The sequence below is a fragment of the Bos indicus x Bos taurus genome, chromosome 22, assembly GCF_003369695.1.
Source record: "Bos indicus x Bos taurus breed Angus x Brahman F1 hybrid chromosome 22, Bos_hybrid_MaternalHap_v2.0, whole genome shotgun sequence".
NCBI lineage: Eukaryota > Metazoa > Chordata > Mammalia > Artiodactyla > Bovidae > Bos > Bos indicus x Bos taurus.
Genome location: NC_040097.1, coordinates 8,724,775 through 8,750,609, shown reverse-complemented (window position 1 = coordinate 8,750,609; position 25,835 = coordinate 8,724,775). Strand labels below are relative to the sequence as shown.

The window sequence follows — 25,835 nt, the reverse complement described above, 5'->3', positions numbered from 1 at the left end:
GTTCATTGGAAGGATTGATGTTGAAGCTGAAATTCCAATACTTTGGCCACCTGATGCGAAGAGCTGATTCATTTGAAAAGACCCTGATGCTGGGAAAGATTGAGGGCAAGGGGAGAAGGGGATGACAGAGGGTGAGATGGTTGGATGGCATCACCGGCTCAATGGACATGGGTTTGGGTGGACTCTGGTAGTTGGTGATGGACAGGGAGGCCTAGCGAGCTGCGGTTCATGGGGTCGCAAAGAGTCAGACACGACTGAGCGACTGAACTGAATCTGAAGTATGGGTTTTACTTTATTTTATTGTTTTGCATGCTGAGTAGATTCACTGTCTATCTTAATTCTGGTTTAGAGAAATTTGAAAGATTAAGTTCATTGATGCTTTTCCTTATTATTGACTATGCTTTTAGGGAACTTGAATCACAGATATTATTATATATAGAATGTTCAGAGAAGATTCTTTTATATCAATGAGTGAATTATCCCCTGAGCTCCTGAATGCCTTGTGGAATAATGAACTCAAGGAGTGTATCTTGAGCCATTTGTCACAGCTCTGTGTAGAAGAACCCAACTCATTATTCCTAGTTTATGAGAAGGTTAAGAACTAGTCTGTAGTCCATCAGGAGATGAAGAGCATCCTGATAATAATAATGTTGAAAAGGTCACTTTCTAGGAACATAAAGCCCAGAAGTGACTATTAAGATTCTTGCCGCAGATACTGTTTATAGCATATAAATAGCCTCATTCTTCTCACCCTGAGGATTCCCATAACATCTTTAAAATCAGGCCCTTCTAAAACACCAGTGTGTGAGACCATGCTAGGCTCGCGAACCTAAGGAAACAGGGATCAGTATTTGATCTTCAGGCTGCGTCATGTGGAGTGGACTTCTCTGTTCTCTTTGTCACTGTTATATTTTAAGGGCTCTTTCAGATCTGTATTAAGAGGCATTGAAATAGAGATTCAGATTTTTGAGCAGCTCAGAATTGGATATTTAACCTCTAAGGACTATCCAGGATTTAAGTGACTTACCTAATGACTCACTCAGTAGATGATAGGACAAGAATTTTTAGGAAGAAATTGCCTTCATGTATATAATTGTCTGCTTTTAGGTGACTTGTAGAAATCAAATCAGATATTATGCTTAGTTGATATAGCTCTCTTGCTATGGGGCAGTTATGTAGGACAGGTAATACTAATAATTGGGGCTATATTTATGATGAGTTACATAAACATAGAAAAATAATTCATTATTGGAGGATTGGAGATAGAATGAAGTATAATATTGTTCAAGGAGGACTACAAAGGAAGTGCTATAAGAAGGAACACAACGGGTTGTGTAATTTTAGATTAAAGAAGACTTCACAAAGAAAGTGGAATTTGAACTGAGTGTTGAAAAAGAGGTTTAGAATGTCACTGAGCCAGCTTGGAGCAAGTATAATTTTCTATTCTGTAGAACAACATGAACAAAGGCCCAGAGGTGGAAATGGAAGGTTGTTTAAAAGGTGAGAAGTAAACCAGGTTGGCCATAATACAAAATTCAAATAAGGATGTAGAAAGAGAATAGCATGCAGAAGCTGGAGTGAGGTTATAGAGAATGATACAGGCTCATGAGCTTGCTTGGACGGTATTGCCAGCTTTATGGAATGTTTGGACTTTAATACAGGGAATGACCTGATTATTCTCCCAGAAGTGTTCCTACTGTGAGTTCCTACCATAGGCCTCTTTTTTCCCCTTCCCTGGGAAGACATAAGTTACTGGAATCACATTTCTAAAATTTTCTGATCTCAGGACTTCTTTGACCATTTAAAAATATCAAGGAACCTCAAATGCTTCCATTTATCTGCATTATATCATTGATTTTTTTTTCTATATTAAAAATTGAAACTGGGAAAGTTTTTAAAACAAAATGATACATAGGTGCACATTTCTGTGACTACCTTCATCGTGTAGCATCTGGAAAGTCATATTCCACACTTAGATGAGAGTGAAAAGGGAAGTAACATCTTGTGTTGCTGTGTAAATAGTTTTGACCTTGGGAACTCCCAGGGTACCTGGACCACATGTTGTGAATCAGTCACTGAATTAAATAATCTTGTACTTGAATATTCATGGTGGGAGAGGGGACATTATTATAAAAAGAAAAACAGTTATAAGTAGAGGCCATGTGGAGGAAGCACAGTTACTAATACTTCAGTCAGTTAGGGAAGGCTTCACAAAGGAAATGACCTTGTAAACAATAATGAAAAAGGAAGGAGTGAACACCTAGCATATTTTAAAAATAACGCAAGAAATCTGTGGGGAGCAGAGTTCCTGGTCAAGTGTAGCCGTGGAGGTGTGCGACTGGTTTTGAAAGGCTTTTACCTCATAGACTTTACCTTGTAGAGAAGAGGACCAGAGTCTCTGTAGAAGTAGCATTGTTCTGTCTGTTCTAGAAAGTGACTGTTGACAGTTTACAGATGATGTGTAAGAATGTTCTCAACAAGTAAACGTCATTCTTTTCCAAGGAGAATCATGACTTAGTTATTTATAACATACTTTATTAAAGGCAGGTATTTTGCAAGCATTTAATTCTTTCCTCAAAGCTAACTTTTCCAGTTCCCTCAAGACTTTAGGAAATGGTTTCTTTCTCTCTCCTCATTTTGGTTTTGTTAAGCATATTGTTTATGGGCTTCCCTGGTGGCTCAGCAGTCAGCCTGCAATTCAGGAAACCTGGGTTTCATCCCTGGGTCAGATAGATCCCCTGGAGGAGGGTATGGCAACCCACTCCAGTATTCTTGCCTGGAGAATACCGTGGACAGAGAAGCCTGGCAGCCTGTAGTCCATGGAGTTGCAAAGAGTCAGACACGACTGAAGCGACTGAACATGCATGCGTTGGTGGCTCAGATGGTGAAGAATCTGCCTGCAGTGCAGGAGACCCGAGTTCTATTCCTGGGTCTGGAAGATCCCCTGGAAGAGAAAATGGCTGCCCACTCCAGTATTCTTGCCTGGAAAATCCCATGGAGAGAGGAGCCTGGTGGGCTACAGTCCATGGGGTTGCAGAAAGTCGGACACATCTAAGCGACTAACACTTTCACTTTCAAGCATATTATTACTAGACCAAAAAGTACACCTTGTGGAAGCTGGGAGAAAGGGGTAGTGACTGGGGATGAAATTGTCCTGGACTAGTGAATGAGACCATTTCTCTGAAGATGTTCTTATGGATACTGGCTAATTTGCTTCTCACCCTTGGTTGAGGTTTATTCAGAAGTTAAGGAGGTATGTGTGTGTTAGTCACTCAGTCTTGTCTGACTCTTTGTGATCCCACGGACTGTAGCCTTTCAGGCTTCTCTGTCCATGAAATTTTCTGGGCAAGAGTACTGAAGTGGGTTGCCATTTCCTCCTCCAGGGGATCTTCCTAACTGATTGATCCTGGGTCTCCTGCATTGTAGGCAGATTCTTTACTGTCTGAGCCACCAGGGAAGCTCGGTGGAGGTACAGTAGTTATCTATTGGTGCAAAACAAATTACCACAAAATTAGTGGCTTAAAACACAGTACATTTATTACCTCCTAGTTGCTGTGAGTCAGAAGTCTATGCATAGCCTAACTTGTCCTCTGCTGAGGATCTCAAAAGGCAACAATCAAGTTGATGGAGGAGCTACATTCTCATCTGGAGGCTTGACTGTTGAAGAATCCATCCCCAGGCTCACTCTTGTTCTCAGAATTAATTTACTTACGGCTGTAGAACTGAAAGCCTTGGTTTCTTGCTGGCTGTCAGCTGGAAGCTTCCCTCTGCTCCTAGGGCCACGGAGGACTCTGCCATTGAGGCTTCCTCTGCATGGCAGCGTACTTCATCAATCCAACAAGGAGTCTCCAGAGTGAGTCTGGTAACAACACAGGGTCTCGTATCATTTAACATCCTGTCACTCTGGCTGTGTTCTCTTGTGGCTAGAAGTAAATCACAGATGCTGCTCACACTTGGAAGGGATTCATACAAGGGCATGAAAATCTCGAGGAGGGACCCGATGAAGCCATCCTCACATCTCAACACCGTGCCCCTCAATTCCCAACATTCAAGTTGAGACCTTGAGAGTCTGGCAGTGTCTCCAAGACTATCTTCGTTCATAAGCAGGGCTGTCATACTAGGATGAATTTTCTGTCGCAGAGGTTTGCAAGCTCTTTCTGTAAAGGACTAAATGGTCCTTTATAGGACCTTTACTTTTACTGCCTTTGATGACAGTCTCTGTTGCAACTACTCAGTTCTGCGTTTGTGGTGCAGAAGCACCCATAGGCAATACTAAAACAAATGAGCATGGCCGTGTTCTGATAAAATTTTATTGACAAAAGCAGCCATCGTTTGCTGACCCCTTGTCAGCTGGATTGATCGGATATCTCTTGAGTCATTAGTAACATAAGAGAGTGGGAGCCAGGCAGGTCATTTTATAAACTGATCTGATCTTTTACAGAAAAGATCACATGGTGAGGGGGAAGTCACAGATGACACACCAGATTGCAAAAGGTCTTTGGCAGCCAGGGAAGATTGAGAGTCCTTTGTTGTCACTGAAGCAGCACCAGAGGCCACTGAAAAGCTCACGTGCAGCCAACTGAGCTTTCTGATTTTACTAATTGCCATTGAACACTTACTATGAGCCAGACAGTTATTAGCATTTTACATGAAGTAATTAAATCCTTAGGTCTGTCTCTGTGAAGGAAATAATAATAATATTCTTCTTTTGTGTATTAGCAAACTTAAGCCACTGTCCGCTAAGTAGCTTGCTTAGTGTTACTTGAGCTGGTAAATTGTGGGGACAGGATTCAAGCCTAATTATTGTGTATCCAGAGCTCATCCTATTTTTCTAGAGCAGGGTCTTGCAAATCTTGGGTCTTGGGCCAAATCCAGGTTGCCACCTATGTTTATTTAGCTCACAATATATGAGAATGGTTTTTACGTTTTTAAATGTTTGGATGAAACCAAAAAAATAATATTTGTGATACATAGAAATTACATGATGTTTAAATTTCAGTGTTCATGAAGTTGTATTGGAACACAGCCAGACCCATTCATTTCCAAGCTGCTTTTGTAGCCGATTTCATGCTGCTATAGCAGAGTTGAGTAGATGCCACTAAGACTGTAGGGCCTGCAAACCTGAAAATAGTTACTGTCTGACCCTTTACAGAAAAAGTTTACCAACCCCTGATCTACTGCATAAGAACTAATCGTAAACTATGATGTCGATATTTTCCCTTGGCTGATGCAGCATTAAGTACCTCGTCAGAGGATTTTTTTTTTTTTCTTTATCTTTCTGTCTTTGGCCCGTAGCTCACTAGTTTATGTTATGTGCTTTCTTATAGGTTGGGAATTTTCTTTTATTCATTCTAGTATCTTTAATTAACTCTGTAGACATGGGTCAGGCCATATATTTGTAGGGAAAGGTTCTTAACCTTCTAGTTGATCGGCAACAGGATGACATTAAGGGATATGTGAACGGCTGCAACCTCTTCAGATTTTACACCTCTGACCAGAACTCACACCAAAGACAAAGCACATGTGTGCACATGCTTGCTCTCTCTTTTCAGGAAGACTTCTAATAGCCGCTTTAATAAAATGTTTTATAGAATAGAAACCATTCCTCTTCCACATAGCATCCTGAGAAGTATACAGCTCATAATTAAACTCTTAATAAACATCTCCTTAAAAGTCTGAACACTCATCTTCAGATAGTCCCCGTTACAGAGAGTCTGTCTCTAACTCTACCATCCTTTTATGAATAGGTATTAATATTAATATATTGTTCATCTTGAAATTATAAGAGTTGATATCAAATTTGGCTTGCTTTACAGTAGAAAGAGTATGTTCTCTTTTTAGAATGCAGAGCTATAGATTGTGATTATTTATTTTAAATGTAGATTACCTTTATTAAAAAAAATACTGCATTTCTCCCACATAGTACTTATTCAGTATGTAATTAAGTTGATCCAGCAAAGGTGGCTTAATGCACATTCAATTAAAAGTAACTTTTGAGATTTTAGGGTTTAAAAAAGCTCCATCTGCATTTGCTTTTTTGTTCACATCATTTTATTATGTTTTAATGTATCTTAATTCTAGTTACATATTTCATCTGAACTAGGAATTAGAACATTACCTGTAGTTTTTTTCCCTTGTACCTGATGTTTTCACTTTCCTACTCCCAGTACTGAGAATCATGAGTTTTTGAATAGTGTCAGCTGTACACATACATACAAAGTTTTCCTTAGATACGGTGTTGCTTTAAGTGTAGTTGCCACACTGTGTTAAGGTGATTGCATCACTAATTGAGTTGTCATTTTTTCGTAAAATGGATTTCTTAACAAAGGAAAGGAGAAAAGAGAATTGAACGTTTTTGAACACTGAACCTTGAACATTTTTGCTTAACTTATTTTGTTGTGAACTGCTTCTGTGAGTAACACTGTTTTAGGAAATTCCTAGTTTCTCCCTAAAGTTGACCAGTAACACTTGATCCATTGCCTTCCTAGTATTGAATTCTGCTGATGTAGCAGATGTAAATGATGTTCCGTTATGGTTTTAAATTACATTTCTCTGATGACTTAGAGTATCTTAAATTTATCAGTCATACGTCATTCTGTGGAATAACTGTTCTTGTCTTACATTCACCTTTCCGTAGTGTTTACCTTTTTCTTTATAAATCTGAGGAACTAATCCAGTTACTGTGAGGCATGTGTTCTTTTGTTACTTGTTCTTTTTGGTGTCTCAATGTAAGGAAGTCCTTTATTTTCATTTTAATAGTTTTTTCTTCTATTTTATGGGCACATTTTATGTTGTGATTAAGAGATCATTCAGGTTTGTTGTTTTTTTTTTCATGTGTCTATCTAGAATTGATTTTTTTTGTTAACGTATTGAAATGCAGTTGATTTTGTATGTTAATAGCTAACTGTCTTGCAATGCTGTCTTTATTTCTAGTAACTTTCCTGCAGATTCTTCTAGGTACATCGTTTTATTTTCTGCAGATCATAATTATTTTCTTCTTTCCTTTCTACCCCTTTTTGATTTCTTTTTCTTTATTGACTACCTAGGCTGTGACCTCTATGGCAATATCAAAGGAAAGAAGTTATACTGGTATTCATGTCTTGCTCTTGATAATAAATGGAATACTATAGGCATCTCTTCTTGAAGAATGACATATATTATAGGATTGTTGCTGACTGTCTTCGGGGGGCTCAGGAACTCTCCTTTTATTTTTAACCCTTGTCATGAAAGATATCGAGTTTTATCAGATACTTTTATGCATATGAGCAAATAAGTTGATAGAAATATTAATGTTAAACTACTCTTCTGTTATTGTCATATTATTTTGTCATAATATATTACCTTTTTAAATACACTACTGTTTTCTGGTTTTAGGTATTTTGCTTTGGAGTTTCTCACTTATGACTATGAATGAGCCTAGGGGCCTGTATAATATTCCTTATCTGTTGTCTGTATTCAATTTGTGAATCAAGATTATTACTGGCCTTATAGAATGAACTAGGAGATATTCTGTCTTCCATATTCTCTGGAAAAATTTATGAAGATTATAATCATTTTTTTTCCTTAAAATTTGGTAGAATTCCCTAGTAAAAACATCTGGACCTGTGGTGTTTTTTTCTAAGTTTTTAAGCTTTTGCAGTTATTATACTTCTTCTTCCCAGATCTGTTTAGGAAAATCAAGTTTTCTCATAATTTTGTTAATTTGATCTAGTTTTTTCGTTTTATTTGGCATAACTTTTTTAGAGCGGTTTGTCACTTCCTTTTTTTTTTTTTTAGGTATAGTCAATTTGCAATATTAGTTTCAGGTGGACAGCATAGTGATTCAGTATTTTTATAGCTTATAATACTTTACATTTATTATAAAATGTTGGCTATGCTCTCCGTGCTGTAGAATATATTCTTTTTTTTGCAACTTAATTTTTAAAATTGAATGATTTGCTTTACAGAATTTTCTGGTTTTCTGTCATACATCAACAAGACTCAGTCATAGGTACAGCCATGTCCCCTCCTTCCCAAACCTCTGTTCCATCTCTTTCCCCATTCTGGCCTCCTAGATTGTCGCAGAGCCCCTGTTTGAGTTCCCTGAGTCATACAGCAAATTGCCATTGGCTGTCTACTTTACATACAGTGTTATAAATTTCTATATTACTCTGTCCATCCGTCTCACCCTCTCCCTTCTCCCTTCCCACCGTGTCCGTAGGTCTCTTCTCTGTGTCTGTTTCTCCATTGCTGCTGCTGCTAAGTCACTTCAGTTGTGTCCGACTCTGTGCGACCCCATAGATGGCAGCCCACCAGGCTCTCCCGTCCCTGGGATTCTCCGGGCAAGAACACTGGAGTGGGTGCCATTTCCTTCTCCAATGCATGAAAGTGAAAAGTGAAAGTGAAGTCGCTCAGTCGTGTCTGACTCTAGGGACCCCATGGACTGCAGCCTACCAGGCTCCTCCGTCCATGGGATTTGCCAGGCAAGAAAGAGTACTGGAGAGTTTCTCCATTGCTGCCCTGCAAATAAATTTGTCAGTACCATCTTTATAGATCCCATATATATGTGTCAGTATACAATATTTATTTTCTTTTTGTGACTTACTTCACTCTGTATAAAAGGGTCTAGGTTCATCCACCTCACTAGAACTAGGTGACTCAAATGTGTTCCTTTTTATGGCTGAGTAGTATTCCACTGTATATATGCACCAGAGCTTCTTTATCCGTTCATCTCTTGTTGGACATCTGGGTTAGTTCCATGTTCTAGCTATTGTAAATAGTGCTGCTTGTTGCTTATTTATTTTATATGTATAGTAGTTTGTGCTCTTAATCCCCTTTCCCATCTTGACACTCTTTCCTTCCCTCTCCTCACTGGTAACCACTATTCTGTGAGTCTGTTTCTGTTTTATTTTTTATATTTCTCATATAAGTGATAACAGAATATTTGTCTTTCTCTGCCTGATTTATTTCACTAAATGTAATGCCCTCCAAGTCCATCCGTGTTGTTCCACAGTATGAAATTTCGTTCTTTTTATGGCTAAGAAATATTTGTGTGTGTGTGTTCCACATCTTCTTTATCCATTCATCCTTTGTTGGATACTTAGATTGTATCCATATCTTGGCCACTGTAAATAAGGTTGCTCCAAACATTGGAGTGCTAATATTTTTTTGAATTAGTGTTTTCATTTCCTTAAATATTTACTCAGGACTGGAATAGTGGTTTTTGTTGTTCTTTTTGAGGAACCCATACTGCACTGACTTACCTTCCCACTGACTGTGTACTGGGATTCTCTCTTCTCCACATCTTCACCAGCATGTGTTAGTCGTGATCTTTTTGATGAGAGCCATTTTGACAAGTGTGAGATGATACCTCATTAGGATTTTGACTTTCATTTCTCTGAAGATTTGCAACTTTGAGCCTCTTTTTCTTGTGTCTGTTGGCCATCTGTTTGTTTTCTTTGGAAAAGTGTTTATGCAAGTCTAATGCTCATTTTCTTATTGAATTATTTGTGTTTTTTAAAATATTGAATTGTATGAGCTGTTTATATATTTTGAATATTAACCCTTCACCAGTCAATATTATTTGTAAATATTTTTACCTCTTCAGTAGGTTGTTACCACTTCCTTTTTGACCTTTGCTTTTTTATCAATAGTTTATGGCCTTTCTTCCATTTTTAATATTGATTTCTGCCTTCCCTCTTTTTTCTTGATCTGTCACAGAAGAGATACCTTGAATCTATTTTACATTTTAAACTGTTGTATTTTTGTTTGTTTTTTATATGTTTAATTTTTGTTGCCCTTGTTATTTTCTGCCTACCTCCTCTATTCTGTTTTTCTTTCTTTCTTTTTTATAAAGAATGTACAGCTTATAGACTTTGAACCGTTATTTCTTTTCTAATCTAAGAATAAAAAGGCATATTTTACCTTTTCCCATAAGTGGTATTTTTACTGAATCTCAAAATTACATTTCCAAACACAGAGAAGTGTGTATTTTAAGCTTCTGATTTCATTGCATTGTGGTAACAAAGACAACTTTAACTTAAAAAGTGTTTTTGAACTTTTAATTTTTATGTGTACAGAAAAATGGAGACCCACAGTGGGCAGTTCAATTCATTTTCACACATGAAACACACTCATGTAAGCAGCCCCAAGATCAAGAAAACTGTTTATTACCAGCATCCCAAGCCACCCTTGAGCCCACCCCTTTCCTGGTGAACCACTGTCCTGATTTCTAACACCACAGAGTGCTTTCATCTGCTTTTGAATTTTAAATTAGTAGAATCATAGAATGTGTGGTTTTATGTCAAGCTTCTGGTTGTGAGATTTGTCCGTTAGACTATGTGTAGTTGTATTTCAGATACTCTCAGAACTTTACAATAGTTTTTACTTTTTCCCCACATTGTACTATTTGTTCTTATTCCTTTGTTTGTAGAAGGAGCTGAAGAGGAAAAAATGGAAACAGATACTGATGCTCAGCAGCCTGAAAAGGTAAAATGTCAGTCTGTTTGAGTTCTCCCACGACAGAAAAGCCATAGAGAGCACAGTCTTTCACACAATAACAGTTGGGGTTTATTTTGATCTTTTGAGTCCCTCTCAGGACTATAAGTGATTCTGTCAGCCATTTTCACTTTCCTGGTTTAAGGTGCAGTTCCCATAAGACATAATACAGGACATTGTTCATTTGTTTATTTAGTGAGGATTTATCTACTCTTCAGGTTCTCGGTGGGCTTCCCTGGTGGGTCAGCTGGTAAAGAATTCACCTGCAATGAGAGAGACCTGGGTTCAATCCCTGGGTTGGGATGATCCCCTGGAGAACGGAACGGCTACCCACTCTAGTATTCTAGCCTGGAGAATTCCATGGACTGTATAGTCCGTGAGATCACAAAGAGTTGGACACAACTGAGTGACTTTCACTTTAGTGAGGATTTATCTATCCACTCTTGCAGCTTCTGCTTCTGTAATTCTTTCAGACAGAGTTGGGGAATGTGAATACAAAAGACTATTGAAAACATAAAACTATTGAATTGTAGGGTTTGGGTTCTGTACTTACGCCAGAAGAGAATTAGAGAGTATTGAGGAATTTTCTAGGAGACTTAGCTGTCAGCAGAAAAAAATTTGGAAAACTTAACAAGAAGGTGACATTTGAAGTATGTTTTAAAGAGCACGTAAAATTATAAGGCTTGAAATGAAGAATGGGGAATCAGATATTCCAGCCAGCAGTGGAGGGGGAGACACTTCAGCCAGTATGCAGAAGGCGTCCGGGTGCCCAGGGTGTTTGTGTCCTGACCCCTGTGTCTTAAAGGCTGTAAATGTGAGGTAAGCCAAGCAGAGCAGAATTGTCAGGCCTCTTCAAGATGGGGATACAGAATAATCAGTCAGTCACTGTTTAAATGAAGCAAGGATTTAAGGTCTTAATTATATTTTGTGCTTTATCATTGCATATAGATAAGGAGAGGAAGGGAATCATAGTAAAATTAATGATTGTTCTTACAGCGTCTCAAATAGTGTGCTTTATACTTTACATTTATGAATTTATCAGGTTCCTAAAACAGCCTCAAGTCAATGATAGTGCTATTCATTTTATAGATGATGTTACATAATTTGTCCAAGGATTTCAAAATCAATAAATGATGCCAGCTCCTGGCCATAGAGCAATTGAAGTTTTCAGTCTTTAGAAAATGATCACTGATTGCTCTGTTGTGGCTCTTCTAAGAGCCATTGCAAATGGCTGTGTTGAAGAGCTTTGTCAACTTTTAATTTTGGCAGCATTTCATTTTGCTTCTTGGTTGATACTGTACATTTTATGTATTTTTATTCATTTTATATATTGAAGTATAGTTGATTTACAATATTATGTTAATTTCTGCTGTACAGCAAAATGATAATTATATATACATTTTTTACATTATTTTCTAGTATGGTTTATTATAGCATACTGAATATGGTTCTCTGCTGTACAGTAGGACCTTCTTGTACTGTGCATTTTAAATACTTTTAGTACTTTCCCTGGTGGCCCAGGTGGTAGAGTCTGCCTGCAGTGCAGGAGACCTGGGTTCGATCCTTGGATTGGGAAGATCCCCTCGAGAAGGGAAAGATTACCCACTCTAGTATTCTTGCCTGGAGAGTCCCCAAGGACAGAGGAGCCTGGCGAGCTGCATGCAGTCTACTGGGTCACAGAGAGTCAGACACGACTAAGCAACTAAGCATACAGATGACTAACCATGTGTTTGTTTGTTTAACCAGTAAGTAAGTCACACTGACACTCTTCTGGACACTGTCCCCAGCATTATAGCAGAAAGGGTGGGACTGTACTTAAGAAACATGAAGTCTCATGAGCATTCAGGAGTTGTGGATAGTGAGAGGTATTTTTCGGAATTTATTGACTTTTTTCCAGGTTTTTTCTGCAAGACTTCTCTGAACCTAGTCCACCTGTTGCCAAAAATAGTGGAACCTTTTGTTATTCTAAGATAACATCACTTGTAAAAGGACCTTTTGTTTTCTTTTTCTCACTCTCTATCCTTTTCTTTTGTACCCCTTTCAGGCAGAAAACAAAGGGGAAAATGAAACTGATGAAGGTGATAAAGCACAAGACGGAGAAAATGAAAAAAACAGTGAAAAGGAACAGGATAGTGAAGTTAGTGAGGATACCAAATCAGGTAATTTGAGGAAACTCTTTGGATTTTCTTATGTAAAACACTAAAAGCACTGGAGAAATGTGAGCAGTTAAATTGTGTAGAAATAGTCCTTCGTTTGCTACATGTTTCTTAACAGTAAATATGAATTTGAGTTTTATTTTGCACTGAGGCACCATCAACATGCTGGTGACTACATTGTTTTCAGCGACACAGAGACAAGCAAGTTGTTCAGCTGTGACTGAAGTCAGTACTTCAGTGCATTTTCTTTCCAGTTCGTTGCTGGCATGTCCCATCTTGCCTGACTCGAAAGGCTTCCAGAGGTGCCTGTTCTCGGCTTCTGATTTCCTCCAGACCCTAGGATTTCCCAGAGCATCTCATTGACTGATGAACAAACATTTTGGTCTTAGGACTTAGCTCCCCTGAATTTTCCTTTATATGCAAGGGAAACTACATAGAGAGCTCAGAGAAGACAGAGTGTCCTATTTAGAAAATCCATCTCAAGTAGAAGCCAACTAACATGCATGGAGTGGATCAACAGAAACCTTAAGAAGGGAAAGGCACTGGGATCTCTTTGTAACATCAGTTCTAGTTCGTCATGTGGCAGAGGTGAGAAGTAAGATGGCTTATTCAGACTAGGCACACTGGTAGTAAAGCTTTCTGATTTTTTTCCCCCCAGAAGAAAAGGAGGCTGAAGAGAACAAGGAACTCACTGATTCTTGTAAAGAAAGAGAAAGTGATGTTGGGAAGAAGAAAGTAGAACATGAAATTTCTGAAGGAAACGTAGCCACAGCCGCAGCAGCTGCTCTTGCCTCAGCTGCAACGAAAGCCAAGGTTTGCCCCTGACAGCTCTTTTCCTAGTGCTCTCTTAAGCCATGAATGGCTGTATTGTTTTGACGTTACTGGGAATATTTAGTATAGAGAGCCTTGCACCTCATGGATGACTGTTTGTTTGAATGACATTTCTAGGTTAAGAATTCCATGGGCAGGAGGATGGTGGAAATAGACCTGGGCCTAAATGGTGGCTGCTTTCGAGTCATTCATTGTGTCATTCATTCAGTCTTCTGAAGACTGCAGTGATTGAAGGCAGAATTTAAAGTCTCTCAAATGTGCCTGCAGAACTTGTCTTGGACTGTAGTTCCAATAACTTCAACCAGATTGAAATATTTGTAATTTTTAAGACAAAAATCTGTTTCCTTGTATAAATACTTCACCCTGCTTTTACAGACTGGAAGGAACAAGAAGGAACCTAAAATAGCTCTTTTTCTTCTTGAATTTGCCAGCTTTTCTGGGGGTGGTTTTCTCTATTTATAACATGGTATTGGCTTCCCAGCATATTTAAGAAGAAAAGAGAATGTTATTTTCCCTGCTTTGTGTTAAGTTAGCACTTTAAAGCATTCCAGGCATGAATATGTGAAGTTTAAAAAGTCTATTCACCCCTTTTCTATTTTACCCTCAAAAGTAGTCTCCTTTCATTATAGGTCACCACATTTTAAGCAGTGGTTATTAGGACATGGCTAATTATTTTTATCTGGACCTGTTCTTGATCCATTGGTAAAGATGTTTTTCATGGTGTTTAATTACCCCAGACTATTTAGCTGTTGTAAACTGTTTCTGCAAGTGTTTGATCTGTGTGGCATGACTTTATAACATGCCACACAGATCCACTGATGACCCAGTTCAAACCATAAGAGCACTGTTCGGGTGCCTGCCCATTTGATACAGGTGCAGACGGTGTTGGGGAGGGTTGCTCAGGGGTCACAGAATTGTTCAGTCAGATACCCCAGCTGAATGTTAATTTCACAGTAGATTAAGGTCTTGCATATTCATACTTGCCAGTCTTTTCCAAAGATGTGTCCTGATCTTCATGGTTCTTAAGTCTAATTTTAGGTATTCTGTCTTGTCTGCCACCCCCGATGTCTAGGAATTTGTGAGAGGTACTCTTGTTTTAGTGAATACTGATGGGGACAGCAATTTGACGGTTGTTTCATATTTGTTTGGTTTTGTTCTTCCTTCATTGGAAGCATTTTTTGAGTCTATCTTCTGCGAGGTTGGATTCCTGGCTATCTCATTGTTTCTAAGCTGTCCAAGTTATTTCTGTTCATGCTGTCATCAATTGGGCATGTTTTCTCTAAAAAGGAGCCAAGTCAGGAGGGCTTCCCTCCTTTGTGCCTTTGAATTGAAAGACACAGCTGTCCACCCAGTCTTCACTCAGGTCACCTTTGCATTGAAGTATAACTTAGACACAAGTAGATACATGTGTCTACAACTAGTACATTTTTTCACAGGCTGAACCCACCTATAGGCTCATAAACAGCACCCATGTCAAGCTGTATATATAACCTTACCTGCTCAGCATTAGCCTTTTCATATCCCTTCCAGTGACTGCTTCCCTCCAGAAGTAGATGCTGCTTGCCGCCTAACAAGTTACTTCTTATGAAAGAAATCATATGCAGAAAAGCCTTTAAAAATACCAATATGATCATGGTACTCTCTTAAATTAACCTCTCTTGTCTCTTCAGACTCGAACCCCTGAGGGAATTTGGGGATCTTCCCTGAACGGGACCCTTCTCAGTTCTCAGGTGTCATTTCTCGCCCATCTGTCCTGAAGTCTCACTGGCTCTTCCCATTATTTCTCCTCTCTGTACTACTGTGTGTGCTTCATTGTAAGTTGCCAAAGAAGGAATTAAAGTGGTAGATGACCATAAAAAGTCTCAAAGGTCTTTTTGTGCTTTGGGCACAAACGTTTGTACCACTGACCACCTTGCCACTGCTGTTCGATTCCTTCATTACAGAGGAACTGCTCTTACGGGTCAATTACTGTGGCCCTTGGATAGTCCGTACAATGTTTAGAAGAGTGTCCAAAGAACATTTTCTGTCCAGGTCACTGAATTTCCACTCCCTCATCAATCATTCACTCTTTATTTCTAATAGACTTGGAACTTGGGTCTTCATTCTTGGAATACCTGTGTCTTCCACTGACTTGTGAAAGTGTTACAGATGTTCACACTACATGACTTGGTGCACGAATTGTTCCGTGCCACTTACAGCTGGATCTGATGCATTTCACAGCACACATAATCATTTTTGTGCTACATGGTAATTAAGGAGTAAGGAATTTACTTAAATTACTGTAATTAGTACAACTTATCTGGCCTATCCAAGTTTTCTGTTATTCTCGTTTTTGTTCTTCTGAGTCTATAAACAGCTTTGTTATTAAGAGTTTTCGTTGATACATTTTAATTGTTTGTCACACTCTGACATGGAGTGGTAATTAGAGGTTCTAGATCTAGCTCCGAAACATATAGAGTGGGCATGCTTTCTGGCTTTCCCCATCCTTGCCAGATGAGGAGCTTTTGGGTAGAGAGATCGGCTTTTTCATCCCACCTACTGACAAGCTGTGGACTAACTCACCTGAAGAGTGGTGTGTGGGTGTGAGAAAGCACTGTTGGCTTAGTGCCATCCATGCCTTCCATCTGGGTTTAGCTGGAAGAAACCATCCAGAACTACTGCTGGATAAACTTAGAAACTCCAGAAAATAGAGTATGTCCTCCTTTATCAGTAGCAGTAGGATTCAGTTCTCATAAGATAGCAGAAATCACTTTTTTTTTTTTTTTTAAGACCACATTGACATTTACTTTGGAGAAGGCAATGGCACCCCACTCCAGTACTCTTGCCCAGAGAATCCCATGTATGGAGGAGCCTGGTGGGCTGCAGTCCATGGGGTCGCTAAGAGTCAGACACGACTGAGCAACTTCACTTTCCCTTTTCACTTTCATGCATTGGAGAAGGCAGTGGCAACCCACTCCAGTGTTCTTGCCTGGAGAATCCCAGGGACGACGGAGCCTGGTGGGCTACCGTCTCTGGGGTCGCACAGAGTCGGCCACGACTGAAGCGACTTAGCAGCAGCAGCAGCAGACATTTCCTTCAGGTTTCTTTTCTACTACTACGCCATACCCACCTGCTTTAAAAAGGAGATTTGTCTTCATGGTAAGTGGGTGTTAGTTTTAGGACATCAGGAAGATTTTTTTTTCTTATCCCTCAGAAATACTTCATAACTTGCTCCCTTATGCCTGAAATTCTCTCTCGAGATAGGAAAATTGTATCTTTTTCTCATTTTACATGAAGTTAACCAGAACACATTCTTGAATAGCGTGTGTAGGATTTTGAGTCCTTGATTTTGGAAATTTGTCTTTATTTTGCATCTAATTAAGTTGTACTTGAAATTCTAGACTGAACTTTATTATCTATCAAAATTTGGAAGGTATTTTTACCTTTGTTTTCAAAAACCTAGTTTTCCTTTTGAGAAGTCTAACATAATCTGAATTTTTGTTTGTAACCTTTTTTCTTTTTGGTCTGTCTGAAAATTTTTAGAATTTTCAGTCTTTTGATCTTAAATCTCCAAAGTTCATTGCTGTGGATCTTTTTTTAAATGTTTATTTTCTTACATGGTAATAATCCCTTTTTGTTTAATAACTTGTGATCTTCAGTTTTGAGAGGAAGTATTTTGCTGTATTTATTTGCTAATGAGTGGGGATATCCCTAAGTTCCCCGGCTTCCCTTGCAGCTCAGCTGGTAAAGAATCCGCCTGCAATGTAGGAAACCTGGGTTCTATCCCTGGGTTGGGAAGATCCCATGGAGAAGGGAAAGGCTACCCACTCCAGTATTCTGGCCTGGAGAATTCTATGGACCGTAGTCCATGGGTCGCAAAGAGTTGGACACAACTGAGCGACTTTCACTTTCATTTTCCCTAAGTTCCTGTATTACTCTCAAAAAGGTAAAACATTTTCCGCAGAAGCCAGCAGAGTTCTAGGATTCCCATTCTCATTTCAAAAAGCAAAACAAAACTAGAAACTGGTAACATTAGTCTCTTGTGAAGGGTGAGACACAAATGAGAAGGAAAGTCACTTTTTATTTTATACCTCCTTGCATATTGAATTTTATATCAGAAGTACAGAATTATAATACTGTCAGTGATAGCAGACTTAGAATCATGTAATCTTTATTTTAACTTTTGGTATGATTGATGCAGCTTAATGTAGTTTAAGGAGGCAAACATGACCATTAAAAGCTATAGATTCTTTCATAAAATCCTTCGCCTACACTTCTGAATCTTCTTGCAGATAAGTCTCCAAAAGTATAAAACTATTTTTCTTTATCAACTATAAAAGAATGAAAAATAAGGCTCTTATTTAATCGGTGTTCTCTTTAGGTCCCCAAAACTATATTAAACTCCTTGTGCATGTTTACTCCTTCTAGATTTTATAAGAAATACAGATCAGTAAGACAGCCACCCTGTGTTAATTCTCAAAACCTTGTGTAGAAGCAAGATAAGCACACAAATTCAGCTGATAAAATAGTGGAAAATAGTGTTGGGGGTGTGTAGTTGGGAGTGTGTAAGCTCTTGGATGGTGTGTGGAGAAGGTGGGATTGACCCTTTGCACATAGTCAGGACATTGGCTAAGTATGGCATCCTCGTCCTCTCTGGGTGATCCTCATCTTCTCTGAGTGATGTGGCATTTTCCTCTGGGTGCTGCTGAGTTGACAGAAAACGAGAATAGGACTCATCAGTCCTGTTGCAGGGAGTGAGTGATACATTCTTCCAGAATGTCTTCCTGTGTATCTTCAAACTAGGGGTGAAGTATTGTTCACCTTCTTTCCTCCCTGTTCCCAGTAGACCCTCACTAGGGGCTGTGCATCTGTATGTTGGGCGCTGAGGGAGACCACTGCTTGCCTGCCCCTGGACAGTTCCTGAGCAGGGAAGGGCAGAGTTACAGAGTGAGGGTTGGAGGCAGGCTCAGTGGCAGATGGGGAAGTGCCCTGTGGGCCATTGTGTCCTTCTGTTTGCCCATCAAGGCCCTGATTCATTCTCCCTTCCCTGGTGGGCTCTTTGAAGAGAGTAGATTTTCATGGTAGAAGTTGCCTTTTAATCCTTAAAAAGGGTTGATTTATATCTGTTAAGTACTAGAAATTGAGGCATGGATAGTTGTTAAATTGAAATAAATGCTAGAAACTCACAAAGAGGGCATCTAGGGCACCATTCTTAATTACATAATTCCCACTTTCAGTAGCAATTTCAGCATTGTCTTACTGTTTTCTAAGCAAATATTTACCTGAATACCTCAAATGATTTCTTGCCCTTAGCACCTGGCTGCCGTGGAAGAGAGGAAGATCAAGTCTCTGGTAGCTCTTCTGGTTGAGACACAAATGAAGAAACTGGAGATTAAACTTCGACATTTTGAAGAACTAGAAACTATCATGGACAGAGAGAAAGAAGCTGTAAGTATTGGGAATTTTATAGTGGTTTTTTGACAGTTAACTTGGATCACTTTTTATAAAACACAAACTAAAGAAAATACGGTAACCTAATTTGTTGGTCTCCATCTCTATCATTTAACTTTTTCTGTATTTGCTTTGCCTTTCAAAAGGATTATCAGTCAGTGATGGTAAATTAAAGGAAGTCTAAAAATAATTATCTAAGCCTCAGCTTCTTACACTTCTTAGCTTTGCAGATACTTGAAGGTATCAGATTCTCCCTTCTTCAGTAGTCGGATGTTATACTTACTGTATTACCTGTGTGTTATGTTCCCCCTCTTTTATGGAGAACCAGGTCTCGAGTAGTAGTTATAAGCAGCATTTTGCAGGGGTGTACATTTTTTATATGCCCCAAACAGGTCTAAAAAAATTACAGCAAAGGCCAAGAATAAGAAGAGAAGCCACAAGAAGCAAGAAACATAGAAGCAGGGGAACATTTGATGCTCCGAAGGAACTTTTTTTTTTTTGTTTGAGAAACAGAGATCAAGTTCTCTGGAGAAGTTTTTTTTGGATGAGTTGACCAGGAAAGGAATTGATGACTTTTCTAAATAATGGCTAAGTTTGAGGATTTAGTAGTTAGGAATTTTTCGGATTGTTTTGATTTCTTTGTCAGCATGCCATATGCTGGTCTCTGTAAATGAGACAACCTTAAATCATTCCAGAATAGTTTTAATCTTAAGGATCCATTTGCATCTGTTTAACTCTTTCTTTATTGTCAGTCCAGGCAAGTCCTCTGGCAGATTCATGTTGACTAGCTCAGTAACTATCACAGTAGCCCATTTTCATTTTGTCCTAGGACTTGTTCTGCCTCTTATATTCTGGCCCCGTGAGGAACAGGCTGCTTCGGTAACTACCCTATCCACACCCTGTACTCTCATATCCCCGGTCCCATAGCTGTGTGAGTATCTCTCACGTCCCCTTCCCTCTCCTGTCCCAGGAGCTGTGGCCACCCTGTCCCATCTGCGGCTCTGAGCACCAGCCATGCCGCCGCACGCCAGATGCAGGCTTCCTTCATGGCTGTGTTCTCTTCCACCTGTGTGCACCTGCTTTTCCACCAGCAAGGTGTTTTTCCTGCTCTTTGCCAACCTCCTGCACCTGTGGGTGATGTGTCCTCCGTCTCTGCTGCTGTGGCAGCCTAACAGAGCACTTCCTGTATCGTAAATGCTAGTTCATGCACGCGACTCTCTTACCAGAGTATATACTCTTTAGAGTGTCTTTGTTCACACACCACTGGCACATCATGGGTGCTTGTGTAAGTGTCTGTTGAATAAATGCATGTGTCAGAAGCTGGAAAAGTAGAAAAGAAAGTTTAACTTTGGGGACTTGACGTTAATTTAACAGGGAAGACAGAGACCAGGTGACAGTATTGTGTGTTCAGTTCCTATGGGAACATAACCTGGAAGATGTGGAGAGGATGTTAGAGAAAATATCCAAGAGGTGAGCTGGAACGTTGAAGAATGAGTGGTTGTGTTTATCTTACCCTAAGAAGCTGCCCTTTTGTCATTTGATAGCCTCTTGTAGGGTATTTGGAACAACAGGGAGCTATTTCTATAGAATGGATTATCGACACATACAGAATTCACATGATGATTGTGTAGTTCCCCCTGGCACCTGGATGCCATGCTGCCATTCATGAAGCAGAACTAATATGTTAGCCTGGAAGATTAGCATGACCCTGTGTGGGTACTTAATACAATTATGTCTAGATTGTCATGGGGCTCTTTTCTCAGCTTTAAAAATAAAACACTTTATCTTCAGAGGGTGAGCCTGTGGATGCATCACTCTTAAACCCCCCTAGTGGAAGACTGTGTCCCCTGGAATGGCAGAGCCCTCAGTCCCTCCTTGGTTCTCTCCACGGATTCTCAGACATCTGGGGGTAGTGTGTGATGGTTCTTAGCCCTTCCAAATTTTCCTTGTGCTCTGGAGTTTTAATAGTTATTTATCTCAAATTAACTGCTCTGTGTTTTTCTTATTTGAATCTTTTTTTTAATGTTAAATTCTAATAGAGCTCATAAAACATTTTACAAAATAGTCTGAATAAAAAAGCACAACCAAAAACATGGATAAACATTCTGCTGAATCTTTTTCACCACACAAGATTGCTCTTCTCAAATCCTTTGGTGATCAACCTGTCTTTTGTAAATCAACATTTGGGGCAGGACAGTTTATTGTGTAAGACAGTCCCTAGCCCTAGGCACTGAATATCAGTAACATATCTGTATTAGTTACTGCTGTGTAAAAAAATTACCCCAAAGCAGTGACTGAAAACAGTACCTCACACACTTCTTAGGGGTTACGAATCTGAGAGCAGCTTTTCTGAGTGCCTCAGGCTCAGCGTCTCTGATAATGTTGCCATCTTCGTAAGGCTCAGCTGGGGCTGGTGGACACAACCTCCAAGCTTGTTCACGAGGCTGTGGGCAGGAGACTTTGGTCCCTTACTGCATGGGCTTCTCCATAGTGTTCCTCATGAAGTGGCTTCCCTTCTTAGAGCAAGTGACTGAAAAGAGCTATAAAAGAGCAGCCAAACTGGAAGCCACAGTATCTTTTATAACCTCAATTTGTCAGTCACAGCCCTGTGCTTCTGCTGTATTCTGTCAGCCCCACAGCCCAGCCTTGATTCTGGGGCTGGGGGTGCCCGTAGGTTGGCAGGGCTCAGTGGGCAAGTCCTCAGTGTTAGGGAGCAGGGTCATAGGGGCCCGCTTGGAGGCTTGCTGTCACAACAGCCAGAAAGTCCTCCAAACTGTAAAATGGCTCCCATTCATTTCATGCACAGTAAGACATATTCTGGAGAAGGCAATGGCACGCCACTCCAGTACTGTTGCCCGGAAAATCCCATGGATGGAGGAGCCTGGTAGGTTGCAGTCCATGGGGTCGCTAAGAGTCAGACACAACTGAGAGACTTCCCTTTCACTTTCCACTTTGATGCATTGGAGAAGGAAATAGCAACCCACTCCGGTGTTCTTGCCTGGAGAATCCCATGGGTGGAGAAGCCTGGTTGGCTGCAGTCCATGGGGTTGCAGAGAGTTGGACACGACTGAAGCGACTTAGCAGCAGCAAGACATATTCTATTTTTCTCCTGTTATCCTGTGGGCGAGCAAAGCCTTGGCTATTTCCTGCTGATGATTTCCTGTCCTCCCAGGCCTGTTGTGAAGATGAAATGAGAGAACTATGGCATGTGCTTAGCACACTGCCTAGAACACAAAATAAGTGTTCAATAAATATTTATATGCCCTCTTTATGCAAATCAATTATCAAGAATTATAGATTAAATTGTTAATATTTATAAGCCTTTGCTTACATTATGGACATTTAGAATCTAGCAAGGGTGCTGGGTGAGAGCGTGAGGCTATTTCTGGTTAACTCTTCTCATTGACAAAGTTTCTAGAGCTTGAACAGATCGCACAGTTCATAAATGACAGAGCTGGGTCTCAAACCTATGCTAGTTCAGCTCTGTGTTTTAATCTAGTACTTCATAATTGTAAAGAAATGAGCCATTCTTACCTCTTTTTCACCCGAAGACTGAGATATGCAAGGTTTTAACAAGCCCCTGTTATGACTCATGAAAGTTGAAACTGAGAAGAGCGGTCAGATGAGCTGGGAGCAGCACGTTGCAACCACTGCCCAGTGCTCTGGCTCCAGCTCTCAGTGCACTGTCAGTCCGATCCTGCTCGTCTCTGCCTGGTGATCAGTAGCTTCAGGACATACTTTTTTGAAGTAAACATTTGGTTTTGTTTATACAGCAATAGGTTTCAAAAATCTTTTTTTAGACTTTCAGAATCAGGTATGAAATTTCTTCTAATACCTTAAAAATCAGATGTTCTTTTGAGTCTTATTTAGAAAGTAAGAGTAAGGCTATTAACAACTCAGTATCTTGTGTAGATACTATGAATGCAGCTATAATTAGAGCTCAGTAGTTTTGTTATAGCCTGTTCATAAAATACTGTTACAGGATGAAGGTAGTTTAGGGAATATACACAGTTTGGGAACTGACAAGATGAAAACTACTGACCCCAGTTACGGTGAGGATGCTGAGCTGGCCCTGGGTTAGAAACTCAGAGAGTCTGCCCAACTGTGCAGCCTTCCATGCCAGACGGATGGCACACGTCATTCAAGGGAACAGGTGGCAGACATGCGCTGTGTGGCAGGTTGGAGAGAACTGGAGGGCCTGGGCCCTACCTACAGTATTCTTACTTGAATTAAAGGGGAGGAAATACTTGGAGGCCCATGAGGATCTGTGTCTTGATTTCGTTTATAGCCTCTGGACTTGATGCTCTCATTTGGCTAGGTATAGAAATCATGTACCTTCTGAAAGAGAGACATTGTAGGAAACTCAGAGCTGTGAGAAACCTTCAGGAGGTGAGAGAGTAGATAAGAGATTGACACAAAGATACCACTTCAGGTAATGAGGCCAAGGGGATTCAGCGGAGGCTGTAACGTAAATATTCATGTTGGTTACACAAATTGTCAGATCGTAGTTGTTTCAGTCATGGCTTTCTCAGGCAAACATTCCTTGTTTATTTCTATGAGATTTAGAAATTCTGCCATTTGAGGAAGTCAGGTCATCCGTTTGGCATGGAAGGCTGCACAGTTTCTAACCCAGGGCCAGCTCAGCATCCTCACCTTAACTGGGGTCAGTAGTTTTCATCTTGTCAGTTCCCAGACAAACTCTGTATATTCCCTAACTACCTATTTCTATTTCACCTGAGCTCTGCACGCCTTGGCCAGAGAGCCTGCATCCCACCCTAGAAAGTACAGACTTTGGCTCTGGAGGCACCTGACACATTACCATAAAGTACCTATAAAAATCTTACAGGAAGACTGTGACTAGAGCAATATAGTACACCACAGCCACATATATTACCTTACAGGAAGGGAAGGAATACGGGGAGAGATGCTGCAATTAAAGGTACATTTTAAGTTTTAATGATGTCAGTAGTTAAGTTTGAAAGAATTGTGAGCTCGACTTTAAAGGTAGTTAAAATATGGTTAAATAGTTGCCAACTTGAAAGGTCATCCATGAGCTAAAAGATGGGACAATTTCAGGACTGCCTCCGATTGTCAAGGAGATCTTTCTGGTAGAGGAAGGAATGATCTGAGCTGGTTATTTTTTTTTTTTAATGGTCCAAATCCAAAACTGAAGAGGAAGGTGTGATTGCTAAGGAGGCCAAGAGTCTCCTTAGTCTACTTAGATCTACTGCCTAGATCTGGCAGTATTCATGGCACAGACAGTGGATTAAGTTCATTGGTTCATTTAGCAACTGTTTATTGAACACCTGCTTTGTTCTAGGCATGTTAGGTACTGCGGATACACTGGTGAATAAAACTGTTAGGCTTACTTAGTAGACCTTAAATATTAATGAAGGATGCTAGATGCTGTGTGCTGTATATTTGTATGCATGTGTATTACTGTGTATGTATACATACCATTATGTTTCACAATGGGTAGGTGAGACTGGGAGAGGCAAGGGAAGGGTTTGCGTATTAACAGATGTCATCTGAGTAGGCCTTAGCAAACTGACAATTGGGTGAATGTCTTTAAGGCCTAGAAACAGCCAGTATCAGAGACTCTTGAGGCTGGAGCGTGACTGACATGTTTGAAACTAAGGAGTAGGCGGGTGGGCGGGAGTTAGGAGGGAACAGCATGAAGTCAGGGACAATGGTGCTCTAATCACAGAAGTCCCTTATGACTAATTAAGGAAAAATTAGCAAAAAGTTAATTTTATACTGCCCCAGAAGAATAGTTGCCTGTGTGTTTGTATTGACAGTAGTTCGTCTCTGTGCGTGTATGTGTGCTAAGTCACTTCAGTTGTGTCTGACTCTGTGACACTAGAGTTGGACACAGGACTGCAGTCTGCCAGGCTCCTCTGTCCGTGGGGTTCTCCAAGCAAGAATACTGGAGTGGGTGGCCATGCCCTTCTCCAGGGTATCTTCCTGGCCCAGGGATCAAACCCAGATCTGCGGCTAGTGCATCGCAGGCGGTTTCTTCATACCTCTGAGCCACTGGGGTAGCCCCCTTTTGTCTTTGTACTGCCTGTCATGTAATTCAATCTGTTGGTAGACAGGCACCATGACATTATGGATAGTTTTATCTGAGATTAAGAAAGCTATACTTAGAAGCGAGTTTACTTGAAAAGACATTGGGCTTCAGGCAGCAGGCACTTTACAAGGACTTTACAGGTGACCGGTCACAAAAATGATGTCAGCTCCGCTTTGGAATTTCCACCTCCAGAAGCAGGTGTGGAAGCAGAAAGATGCAGTTGTGTTGTTTTGTTTTTCCAGAGGTGTACAAAGGAATGATTATGCCCGCTTTTTTCTTAAGTCGATTTCTGTTCATTGATATCAAACCTTTCAAAGGAAGGTGTGTTTATTTACTTCAGTTCTGAGGCCAAGTAGTCAGAGTCTTCAAGGCTCTGCCACTACCCTTGGCAGAGTAGATGGATTTTTGAGGCCCCCACCTTCTTTTACTCTTTCCCACCCCTCCTCCCTGTTCTATGCAAATGAAGTTGGGAGAGAAGCTCTGTGTGAACTTCAGCTGCACTTGCAGCTGTGTGTGCGTTTGGGGTCTTGTAGAAAAGTGCTCTGTTGTGTTCCGGTTCTGCTTGGATTTGCTGCTTTATACATACACAGTGTAGGAATGAAGAGGGAGAGGAAGGCAGAGTTTGAATGCCGTGGGGGTCGGGGGTGTCTTTAGATCAGAGCCACAGGCAGCTTTGTATGATACTGGGTTCCCTAGACCCACATTGGAGCCGCGAAAGAAAGTGAACAGATTGATTAGCTCCCTGTTACGGGAGTAATCTACACTATTTGGCTTCGCTGTGGGGACTTGTCTGTAGTCTTTGATCATAGAAAAGGGAGAGAAGAAAGTCAGGTTATCTGAAGCATGTAACTTGGTCAGTTTTAGTGTTTTGT

At 40.2% G+C, this 25,835-nt stretch overlaps 1 protein-coding gene across 2 annotated transcripts in view; it reads left to right on the top strand.

Annotated features, from left to right (window-relative positions):
- The window catches only part of SMARCC1 (SWI/SNF related, matrix associated, actin dependent regulator of chromatin subfamily c member 1), a 125,545-nt gene that overhangs the window by 77,315 nt on the left and 22,395 nt on the right, over positions 1–25,835 (top strand). For both annotated transcript variants that reach the window (XM_027523283.1, XM_027523282.1), the window contains exons 22-25: positions 10,412–10,467; positions 12,521–12,635; positions 13,291–13,445; positions 18,756–18,890. In XM_027523283.1, coding sequence (XP_027379084.1) covers positions 10,412–10,467; positions 12,521–12,635; positions 13,291–13,445; positions 18,756–18,890 — 461 coding nt within the window. The remainder of the gene's footprint in view (positions 1–10,411; positions 10,468–12,520; positions 12,636–13,290; positions 13,446–18,755; positions 18,891–25,835) is intronic.